Source organism: Marmota monax, unplaced genomic scaffold (assembly GCF_021218885.2).
Source record: "Marmota monax isolate L192 unplaced genomic scaffold, Marmota_monax_Labrador192_F-V1.1 WCK01_AAM20220418_F8-fsc00001, whole genome shotgun sequence".
NCBI lineage: Eukaryota > Metazoa > Chordata > Mammalia > Rodentia > Sciuridae > Marmota > Marmota monax.
Window position 1 is genome coordinate 57,019,261 of NW_026693777.1, and position 11,891 is coordinate 57,031,151.

The window sequence follows — 11,891 nt, forward strand, 5'->3', positions numbered from 1 at the left end:
GATGCCTTTTGGAACCATGGACTTGATGATGTGTTTGTGTGTTCGGCCTTGCCCCTGACTCAGTGCCTTTGTAAAGGCCATTTATTTCATAGTTATTCTTCAACTTCATGAAATAAACAAAAAATCCAGCTTTTTGATAAACTTTGATTCTGGTTACAATGTGATTCTGTAGGTGGGAGAAAAAAAGTTGAGATGATCAAGCCAATACTGTTCATTCTATAATTTTTTCTCAAGAGGTATTGTTCTTTGCTGGTAGAATTATAGCCAGGCAATGCCAATTTTTATACTACTTCTCCAGCAGCATGTAAAATTAAAAGCCACAGGCTGAATTTGATATAGGTGGCCAAGTTCAGTACTTAGTTTTTATGTTCATTTGTTTGGAGGCAACGTCTAGACCAACTATCTTCGTAAAGCCATCTCTTAGCTTGTGTGCTTTATAAAGATCAAAAGTCTTATATAGTCCTTGAAAGTCTCAATCATAGATTGCATCATGAATTTGACATTTGTAATAATTTTGATCTGTTATTTGGGCAAGACCATATCTCATTTCTGCATTTCTATCTTTATATACACAAACCTCCACACATCCCACACACACATGCACATTTTATCTACATGCATACATATATATTTTTTATATTTTAGTGTTAAATTGAAATACTCGGATATACAAATTGCTGATGATGTTGCCATTCCAGAGGATTTCTCAGACTTTTCTCTTTCGAAAACCATTAGCAAAATTGAAGGGCAACTGGAGGAAGAGGGCTTACCTGAAGATGATGACATTTTCTCCGGTGTGAGTAAAGACATTGGAACAGGTAGATTTTCTTTTGTCATTTTTTTCCTTCATATCACAATTACTTAGAAAAAAATGATTTGGGCCAGGCGCAGTGGCCTATGTCTGTAATTCTAGTAGTTTAGGGGGATTGCAAGTTTTAAGGCCAGCCTTAGCAACTTAGTAAGGCCCTAAACAATTAGGACCCTGTTTCAAAATAAAAAAATAAACAAGGGTTGGGGATGTGGCCCAGTGTTGAAGCATCCTGGGTTCAATCCCTGGTATGAAAAAAACAAAACATGATTTTGGGGAACATTTCGTGCATTTAAACTATTTATTGTGATGCCTTGGATTTGTTTCAGGACAATCTAATGGGATGTGGTGATGGGAGGAATGAGTGGAATTATAGATGAAATAACATTGACTGTGAGTCCATAAATGTTGAAAATGGGTTGACATTTGTAATAATTTCATGAACTTATCTTTCTACTTCTGTATATGTTCAATATTTTCTATTATGAAAAGTAAAAATGATTATAGTATTGTTTTGGGTTTATTGAGCACTTTTCAACTGAAAGTGTTGCATAGCTCATGACTAAAACATTAAGAAAGTTTCTCTGCTTTTCATTTATTGTTATAGTTTATTTATTGCTTGTTAAATCAATATATGCAGAGGATAAATGAATTAGCAATGTATCATCAGGTACAATAATCAGTTTTCTAATATAATTTTCTTTATTAATTCATCCTTTGAATACCACTGTAAGAATAATACTATGTTTAGATCATCTAAAAGCATTATAATACCAGTAATGGTCTGTTTAAATTATGTATATCTTCTTGGTTCAATTCGGGCACATCCTATGACTTAAGAAATTTGTCGATGCCTTCAATGTCTTCTATTTTATTGGAGTATAAGTTTTCAAAATAGTTTCTAATTATCCTCTGTTTTTCTGTAGTGTCTGTTGTGATATCACCTTTTTCATCACGTATGCTGGTAATTTGAGTTTTCTCTCTTCGTTAGCGTAGCTAAGGGTCTGTCAATTTTATTTATATTTTCAAAGAACCGACTTTTTGTTTTGTCAATTTTTTCAATTGTTTCTTTTGTTTTAATTTCATCTCTAATTTTAATTATTTCTTGCCTTTTACTGCTTTTGCTGTTGATGTGTTCTTCTTTTTCTAAGGCTTTGAGATGTAATGTGAGGTCATTTATTTGTTGACTTTTTCTTTTTTAAGGAATGAACTCCGTGCAATGAACTTTCCTCTTAGTACTGCTTTCATAGTGTCCCAGAGATTTCCATATGTTATGTCTATGTTCTCATTTACCTCTAAGAATTTTTTAATCTCCTCCTTTATGTCTTCTGCAACCCATTGTTCATTCAGTAGCATATTGTTTAGTCTCCAGCTGTTGGAGTGGCTCTAAAGTTGTTAAATAACATAAGGGGAGCCAACTATGTTATTGAAACAATAAATAAGACAAATGAGTATGTATGAACAGTTAATGCTGAACTATAATAAGTACAATTAGTCGTGACTTCAGGCACACACTTAGCCCTCCTGTCATTTGAAATTTAGCAGTTTTGTTATATAATCATAATATTATCTTGATTCTTTGGAAAATTACAAGTTTGTATGTGTAATTATATTGAACTGCAAACTGGTCAGTCATAGTGGAGATATTTATTAAATTTATTTATTTATTAAATTAAATTTATTAAATTTCTTGGTCTAATTATTAAATTTATTAAATTAAATTTATTAAATTTATTGGTCTAATTATTAAATTTATTGGTCTAATCAAACTTTTCAGGGGTAATTGTGGTAGGGAAGGTAAGTGAAATCATAAGTCAGTTGCCCTTCAGTCTCTCTCTTTTTTTTTTTAACCACAAATTTAATTTTTTTATTTCTTTTTAGTTATATATGACATCAGTCTGTCTTAAGATGCTTTCAAGGAAGTGATGGCCAGACCATGGGCAGACAGTCGCCCATGCCCACAATGTTCCTGCTCCCATACTCAGAGAACTAGGACAAATGACCTTTATCTTAAATGCCACTTTTTTCTTATTGCTGAATTATCCTGCCACTCTCAGTATCTTCCTTTTTTAGTATCTTTGACCTAAGTGGAAGAATTTTCCCTTACTCTAGATGATTGCTTAGAATGGCTGGGTTATGTATTGAAGTAAAAGATTAAAAAGTAGTTTGGGAGCACAGGCTACTTTAAAAGATTTAAAGCTGACTTTTGCTAGAGAGGATTTATGTTTGTTTCTGTCAGTCACTTTGGGACATTACTGTCCGGAGACCTCTGTAAATTCTGTTTATTGTGGACCACCTTATTGAGTATAAGTTCAGTCTGCAAACTTATGGGAGTCTAGGAGCAGTTTAGATCCTCTGGAGAGATTTTTCTTCCTCCTTCTAAACTCAGTTCTAATGAGATGTGAATAGTTCCCTGTCGTTCCTTTCTGTTGAGAGGATTTCTCATTCATCTTTGCCTTTGGAGTATTTAATGACTTTAGTGTCCCTTAACAGGGATCTACCTGTTTTGAGCTATTTTGAGCATTTTTTCCCTCTTAAAGTAGCAGTATGTCTTAAAACTGCTGTTATATTAATTCAGCAAAAGACAGTAAGTGCAATCATTTAAATCCACAGAGGCACAGATCAGATTTCTAAAAGCCAAACTCCATGTTATGCAGGAGGAATTGGATAATGTTGTTTGTGAATGCAATAAAAAGGTAAGATTTTAAAACTTCTGAAAAGAAATGCTCTAAAATTCGAAGACATTTGGGGGCAGTTTCAATTATATTTTAATGGCTTTATTTTTAGCTATTATTCAGTTACATTTCGAATTAAAAATTATATATAAATACAGAACTTTATTCCAAGATGTTGAATTATCACAAAGCAAAAGAAGTTTTAAAAGTGTACAAATTAGAATTCTTTTTCAGACTTACAAGGTAAGCTGTTAAACACAAATAAGCTATCTGACTTGCATTTTATAAGATGAAAATAGAATATACTTTTTTCTTCATTAAATGGGTATAAATATCTCATCAAAGATCATATTCTGAAGTTCCTCTTTTGTTTTCTGCTTTGTTTGGATATGAACTCATGTGCATTTTGTCACACTATCTCTAATTTTGTAACTAGGAAGATGAATTGCAGGATTTAAAGTCTCAAGTAAAAAACCTTGAAGAAGATTGTGTGAGACAGCAACGAACAATTAATATGCAACATTCCCAAATAGAAAAATATAAAAATCTTTTTGAAGAAGCAAATGAAAAATGTGATGGATTAGAACAACAGTTGACTTTAATAGAAAGGGTAATGATTTTGCTATTTTTCCTAACTTAATGCCAAAGATACATTAAAACTATTAAAGTAACATTTGTATAAACACCACTTTGGGTTAGTCAGTTATTAGTATTTACCAAAAACAACCTAAATACTATATATTTCATCCATTTAATTTTTTTTTAGTTGTAGATTGACTCAATGCCTTTGTTTTTATGTGATGCTAGGATTGAACTCAGTGCCTCACACTTGCAAGGCAAGTGCTCAACTACTGAGCTACAACTCCAGCCCTGTAAAGAACATAATTCAGTAGCTTAGTATATTCATAGAATTACACAACTACAACCGCAGTCAATTTAGGCCATTTTTATAACCTAAAAAAAAAATATATTTTTGTACCCTTTGGTTACCATACCTGACCTCTCTTTCCCCAAATGCTTTGAGCCCTAGGCAACCACTAATCTATTTTCTGTCTCAATAGAGTTGTCTATTCTAGAAATTTCATATACTTGGACTTATATAATATGTGCTTTTTAATACTGACTTGTTTTTAAGGTTGATCCATGTTGTAACATCAATCAGTATTTCATTCCTTTTTGTTGGCCAGTAATATTCCATCATATAGCTGTAACTCGCTCATTATTTAGACATTCGGATTATTTTGAATAATGCTGCTATGAACATTCATGTACAAGGTTTATGTGATGATATGTTTTCACTTCTTTTGGCTAAATACCTAGTAGTGAAATTGCTGAGTTATCTAGTGACATTATGTTTAATGTTTTGAGGAACTATTTAGTTTCCTAAACTGGCTACACTATTTTATATCCCACCAACAGGTGGAAGGAGGGGTCCAGTTTCTTCACATTCTCACCAAAACCTGTTACAGTATATTTTTTATTGTAACTATTCTTCTGGTGTGAAGTAGTTACCTTATTATGTTTTTGCATTTCGCTACTTTTTATGTGCTTATTTTCTCTTTGTATCTCTTCTTTGGGAGAAATGGCTGTTCACATTGTTTGCCCATTTTTAAAACTGGATTTTTTATTATTGGTAATAACAATTCTTTAATAGGATATATATAGCTGTAAGTCTATACAGAGCAGTAAGTCCCTTATCAGATATATAATAGGCACATATTTCTCTAAGTATGTGGGTTGTCTTTTTTTAAAATAATGTTGCTACTACTCTCTATGTATTTTTTAAAATATTTATTTAGTTGTAGATGAACACACAGTATCTTTATTTATTTTCATGTGGTGCTGAGGATCAAACCCAGTTCCTCACACATGTGAGGCAAGCGCTTTACCACTGAGCTAAAGCCCCAGCCCCTGTGGGTTGTCTTTTACGTTCCTTAAGGTATCTTTTAAAGCATGAAATTTTATCTAATATTTTGGTTGTTTAGACTTGTAGTGTCATATCTAAGGAAAGAATATATTTTAAATGAACTCCTATTTAATTTTTTTCTATTAATTTACCATTGTGATAATAAAAATTCAACAATACTATATAGGATTACTTTGTAAAACTTAATGACAATAAAAATAATAATATAGCATGTACTGAGTTTTTAGTAAGAAAATATGCCTCCTTCATTACTACATTATTATGATTCTCTTTAGTATATTTGTATGAGAGCCTATTTTTAGGCATTTTATTTTGGTATAATTGACATCTTTGGTAATAATTTTAGTATCAGATTTATTTAGGCATAGTTTATATACAGTAAATTTGTTTTTTAGTATACAGTTTTGTGAGTTTTGGTAAATGCACACAGTTGTTTAATCATTACCATAATCAATGACATAGAACAATTCCATTACCCCCAAAATTCCTTGGGAATTTAGTCGAGTCCTTCCCCTAATCCCAGCCCTGGAAAATCACTGATAGTTTGGCCTTTTCCAGTATATATCATGTAAGTAGAATCACACAAACTATATCCTTTGAGTCTTATTTTTTCCACTTACCATAAAGCATTTGAAATTTATCCATGTTGCCCATTCCTTTCATTGCTGAGTAGTGTAAATGGTGAATGGATGTACCACAGTTTACCCACATATTTAGTAATGAAAATTGATGATAGTATCTAATAGTTTAAGTCTGTACTGTCCAATAAGATAACCATTTATGGGCTGGGATTGTGGCTTAGCGGTAGAGTGCTCGCCTAGCATGTACAAGGCCCTGGGTTCAATCCTAAGCACCACATAAAAATAAATACATAAAATATTTAAGTATTATGTTCAACTACAACTAAAAAATAAATATTAAAAAAAGACAGCCATTTAATATTCATAGCTAGTCTAAATTGTGGTGTGCTATAGTATAAAATAAGCATCAGATTTTAAAGACTTATTATAAAAGAAGAATGAATAATTTAAAAATATCTCAATCTTTTTTTTTATTCTTATTAGTTACACATGATAGTAGAATGTATTCAAGCTTATTTTTTTATATTGGTTACATGTTGAAATAATATTTTAGATATACGTGGTTAAGTGAAATACATTATAAAATTAATTTTGCCTTTTTCTTTTTAACCTCCTCTCCTCAAAGTAGTTATTAGAAAATGTAAAGTTCATATTTTACTTCTGTCAGTTTAAGAAATATAGATGATTAGTCTAAAAAAAAAACTGTGACTGAGAGATCAACTTGTTTTTTTTGATAGTATAGGACATTGAACCCAGGGCCTTATGTGTGCTAGGCAAGTACTCTACCACCAAGACATACCCTGAGCCATTTTTTAATCTATCTTTTTATTTATTTTTCAGTACTGGGAATGGAACCCAGAGGCACTTTACAATGAGCTACATCTCCAACCCTTTTTAGAAAGGGTCACTAAGTTGCCCAGGCTGGTCTCAAACTTATGATCCTCCTGCCTTAGCCTCCTGTTACTGGGATTACAGGCATGTGACACTGTGCCCAGCTATACTGTGTTTTAATTTGCCATTTATCATTTGTCACCACACACCCAAGTACTAGCCTTATCACTATTTTAGTCTCAAATAATATTGAAACTTTGGTTACATATTTGTTCTTTGCTCTCATATCCTATCCTATGCATTATTTCTTCTAAATGTCTTCATGCATCTTTTTCAGTTTCTTGTCACCACTTGGTTCAAGCAATTACTACATTATTTTTGAACCCTCTTAATAGGTCATTTTATGTCCATTCTCTCTTTGTCATCCGTTATATCCTGGACTCTATCAAATAAATATTCTTAAAGGCAGCATTGCTTATACCCTTTCCTTTGAGGAAAAAGAAGAACAATTTTTTTAATGTTACATAGTAGGGGAACTGAGTCCGAGTGGTTAAGCAAACAGAATTCAAACTGTTTTGTCTGATTCCAAAGTCTAAATTCTCCCCACAAATGAGATCAACTATTTTTTAAATTGTGTATTAAGTTATTTTAGCAGCTGATAGTGACAGATGGATTATTTTCTAAATTATAAAAACAAAAAGCATTAGACTTTTTCTGTTATTGATCTTTTTTAAAAATTAACTTTATTGGGGAATGAATTAAATACAATAAGACTTTAAAAAATACAGTTCAATGAAGTTATTTTATTCTTTGCACTGGGAATTGAACCTAGGGGGCGCTTTACCAGTGAGCTACATCCCCAGTTCTTTTTATTTTTTGAGATAGAGTCTTGCTAAGTTGTTGAGACTGGCCCCAAACTTGTAATCCTTTTGCCTCAGCCTCCCAGGAAAGGGCCAGTGCACCTGGTCAATGAGTTTTGATGAATTAACATATCCTTGTAACCATCACAATCAAGAAAAAGAAAATTTGTCACTCTCCTTCAAATGTCCTTTGTACCGCTTCCCCATAGAAACTTAGAAACTTCCAATTTCTAACCAGGGCCCCAGGCAACCAAAGATCTGCATTCTTTCACTACAATTTTGTTTTCTCTGTTCTAAAATTTCATATAGATGGAATCATAAACATGCAGTTTTTGTATCTGGCTATTTTTGTTCTTAATGTTTTTTAAATACATCAGTATTATAACATGTTTTGTGGTTCATTTCTTTGTATTGCTGAGTAGTATTTATTTGAAGATATGCCATATTTTGTTTATATGTTCACTAGCTTATGTGGGCATTAAAATTTTTTTCCAGTTTATTAAAAATAAAGCCATTGGATTTCCATATGCAAGTATTTTGTGTAGATTCATATTTTGTGAATTCATATCCAGCATCAGAATGTTGGATAAATGTTCTGAGTCTTATAGAAATTACATATTAAATTTTTAAAGAAACTGTCAAATAGTTTTCCAAAGTGATAATTGAATTTTGCATTCCCACTAACAGTATGAGAGTTCAGTTCCTCTGTCTCCTCATCAACACTTGATATTTTCAGTCTTAATAATTTTAGCTCTACTAAAGGTGAAGTAGTTTGTCCTTGCAGTTTTTTATTTCCTTTCTGTTAATGTTTAACATCTTTTCATATGCTTATTGGTTATTCATATTTTTCTTGTTATGTATCTGTTGAAACCATTTTTCCTGTTTGAAAAACACTGGGTTGTAGGAGTTCCTTATGCCTCTTTATATATAATCCCTTGGTTAGAAGTGTATGTATTGTGAATAAAATGTCCTAGTCTGACTTGACTTGAATTTTCCTAACAGTATGTTTCCAAAGACAGCAGTTTTAAATTTTGATGCATTTCATACATTTTCTCATTTTTTAAAAAATTCTCTCCAGAAAGCTCTGTCCACCCTTAAGGTCATGAGGATTTTCTCCTACAATTTTTGAGTGTGTGTGCACACGTTTGTGTGTATAATGTAAAATAAAAATTACATAATGTCCTATCTTTCAAATTAATTTTATGGTATGAGGGTTAAGGTCAATGTTTAATTTTTTTTTCAATTTGTCCCCCTTTGGTTACCATGTCACCTGTGTAGAAAATGCATTGACTGCATATACTTGTGGGTCTATTTCTGGACTCTGTTTTGTTAGAGTGACCTATGTGTTTGATATAATTCATAAGATAAAATTTGTAGGTAAAACCATGTGGAGTTTTCTTTTTGGAAGTATTGTAGTTACCAGTTCAATTTATTTAATGCATATGTCTATTCTACCTTCATATTACTTTTTGAATCAGCTTTGGTAATCTTTATTTTTCAAGAAACTTGTCCATTTCATCTAAGTAATAAAACATATTGACAAATTTGTTTATAATATTCCTTTATTTATAATATAATTTATAATAATATGACCTACAATAATGACCCCTTTCATTCTTGATATTGATGATTTGTCTTATTTTTAATTAATCCTACATTAAATTTATTTATTTAAATCTCAAGCATATTGCATTTTCTAATACATTTTTCCCCCTTTCAGAGATGGTTATTAATGGTTGGTCTTCTTTCTTCAACTTTCCAACATCCTTTCCAGCCTCTGAGTTCATGACTTTGCCCTCTATTTTATTAAGAAAATAAAAATCAAAAGATAACTTCATCATCTTATCATGAAATCTACCAGCCTCTTTGCTTCTATACCCATATATTGTACTCCCTGTTATAATGGATTACTACCTCTTCTGTTTAAAGCTGATCCTTTAATTGTATGTGGATCCCATACCCTCCTACTCAAGGATTTTGCATCTTGCCATTATCCTGCCTTTGTCTTGAAAAATTAAAATTTATTGGATTCTTTTTCATGAATATACAAACAAGCCATATGATCTCTCTCTCTCTCTCTCTTTATTTATTTAAAACCTGTTTAGATCTCACATCTCCTCCCACCCTACATCATTGCTACATCTTCCACAGCTGCCAGGATTTTCATTCCAAGTCTATTCTTATTCTACCTTCATCATTTGTTTCTGAAACTTGATCCGATCAGTTATTTATCCTTATCTGATTTTTCTCACCTAAATTACTGTGGAACTTTTGTCACTTTCCCAGCGTTTACTGCATTGTGCTGTGGCTGATACATGCACCTCTCTCTTGTTCCCACTGTCTTTTATGAGTGATATAAGAATTATGAGAGGGTGGTAAATTATTTCCTCTTGAAGCTCCTAGCATTGGGTTTTAAAGCTAAATTTTATTTTCTTTCTACTATCTAGATTTTTAAAATATTTATTTTTTTAGTTATAGGTGGACACAATACCTCTATTTATTTTTATGTGGTGCTGAGGGTCAAATCCAATGCCTCATGCATGCTAGGCAAGCACTCTACCTTTGAGCCACAACCCCAGCCCACTATCTAGCTTTGTTTTCTTTAAAACATGAAATTCAAAACTTGGGATTTTTAATAAAACTTTTGTTCAGCAGTATATAAACTGCTTTTTGGAGAGTAACAGATTAATTTTGTCTATTTTTAGGATGCCAGTAGTATCTTGTCTGTACTTAGTAAATGATACTAGAGTATGACTGAACACAGAAATGTTTTCAATTACGTTTTCCTTTCTTTAGTGGCTTTATGTATGTAGAAAAAAATTATTTCCTGCTTTACTATTCTCCTGACTGTCCTTTATCCTTTTTCTTCTTCACGTCTCCCCAGAAGGGGACAGTATCGGTTAAAGAATTGGTGGGGAAACATCATGTAATGAAGGATGTTTTTCATTTTTCTGCAAAGTAGGTTCCAAAGTCACCAGCAGGAAGGAGGTTCCCCTGGTCTGTGAGAGAAGGCTGAAATTAGGTAGCAAGAACTGTGGACTTTGCAGCTAATGAACTTCTTTGCCTTTTCCATGTGAACAATGAAATAAATCATATGAGTTTTTAGTGTAGCTGCCACCCACAAAGCTGTGAAGAAGACTGTGACAGCAGATGGTATCCACACACAGTTTGATTTGTTTAGAAACCTACATAAAAACAGCATGTGTTGTTTTGTTTTCCCCCTTAATTACTCAAAGCCAAGGAGATCAGTATTCAAACATGATATAGCGATATATCCAGAAGAAAAAAATCATGAAAGAATACAGACTATGTTTTTATTGTATCATTTCAGTTCTACAGTATTTATTGGGTCTCTGCTTTCAGTAAGGGTTTAGACTAGGCCTTATGTTGAAGGGGCTACAAAAAGAGTGGGTTAAGTATTTATAAGTTCAAAGATGTCATTAGTCCCTTTTATATGCCACTGAAGTGCTGGAAATAAATTAAGACAGTTTCTGTCCTCAAGGAACTAGTTTATAAAGGAGTGAACGAAATAAAGCAAATGGACAGTTTTGTGCCATGTAGCAGGTGCGTAATAAGTGTGTATTAAGAAGTCCTAGAGGCTCTAAGGAAAGGCAACCAATGCAACCTGGGTGGATAGTGAGGGTTAGAGATAGGAGGTTTCCTGGAGGAGGGAAAGTCCTAATGAACAACTCTGAGTCTTAATGACTAGGTTAAGGGATCAGGATCAGAGGCAGGAAACATATGGCTGTTTGGGAGTAATCCAAGTACTGCTGATTTTACTGAAGGTAACATCTGTGAGAGATGAGGCTTGTTGATAGGGGCCAGGTTCTGGTGGAGTTTGAAGTTACCAGTATGTTCATGTTTCTTTATGTTCTTCATGTTGGCCTATTGACTGTATGCAATGGAATATCCTAGGTTATTTGCAGAAATATAAGTCTAATCCAGGACATGGAAAACCATCATTCATAAATTATTGTTTCTGCTCAAGATTGAGATTTTCCTGTAGGACTAATACAGAATGTTTTGCATTTGGCAAATTTTCTTAAATGACACATTTTGCCAGTTCTACACAAAAACAGTGTTTGTGTGAGAGTGTATGTCTTACATTGGCCTTTTGGGAGGCTTCTGAAAGAACTACTATAGTTATAAAAGGTTGCTTATAAAAAATAGGGACTGTGTTATAATGTTGTAGGTCAATAAAGGGAGAAA

The 11,891-nt window shown here is 32.6% G+C and overlaps 2 protein-coding genes across 4 annotated transcripts in view; one reads left to right on the plus strand and one right to left on the minus strand.

Moving 5' to 3' along the window:
• Positions 1–11,891, plus strand: part of Tex9 (testis expressed 9) — a 50,958-nt gene that overhangs the window by 15,007 nt on the left and 24,060 nt on the right. The window contains exons 7-9 of one of the 3 annotated variants that reach the window (XM_046461546.2): positions 646–818; positions 3,422–3,504; positions 3,920–4,093. In XM_046461546.2, coding sequence (XP_046317502.1) covers positions 646–818; positions 3,422–3,504; positions 3,920–4,093 — 430 coding nt within the window. The remainder of the gene's footprint in view (positions 1–645; positions 819–3,421; positions 3,505–3,919; positions 4,094–11,891) is intronic. The other 2 variants (XM_046461547.2, XM_046461550.2) reach the window with 2 other exon arrangements.
• Mns1 (meiosis specific nuclear structural 1) overlaps positions 9,325–11,891 on the minus strand; it is a 63,094-nt gene continuing 60,527 nt past the window's right edge. The window contains exon 11 of the mRNA XM_046461545.2: positions 9,325–9,480. The gene's annotated coding sequence lies outside the window, so the exon portion shown is untranslated. The remainder of the gene's footprint in view (positions 9,481–11,891) is intronic.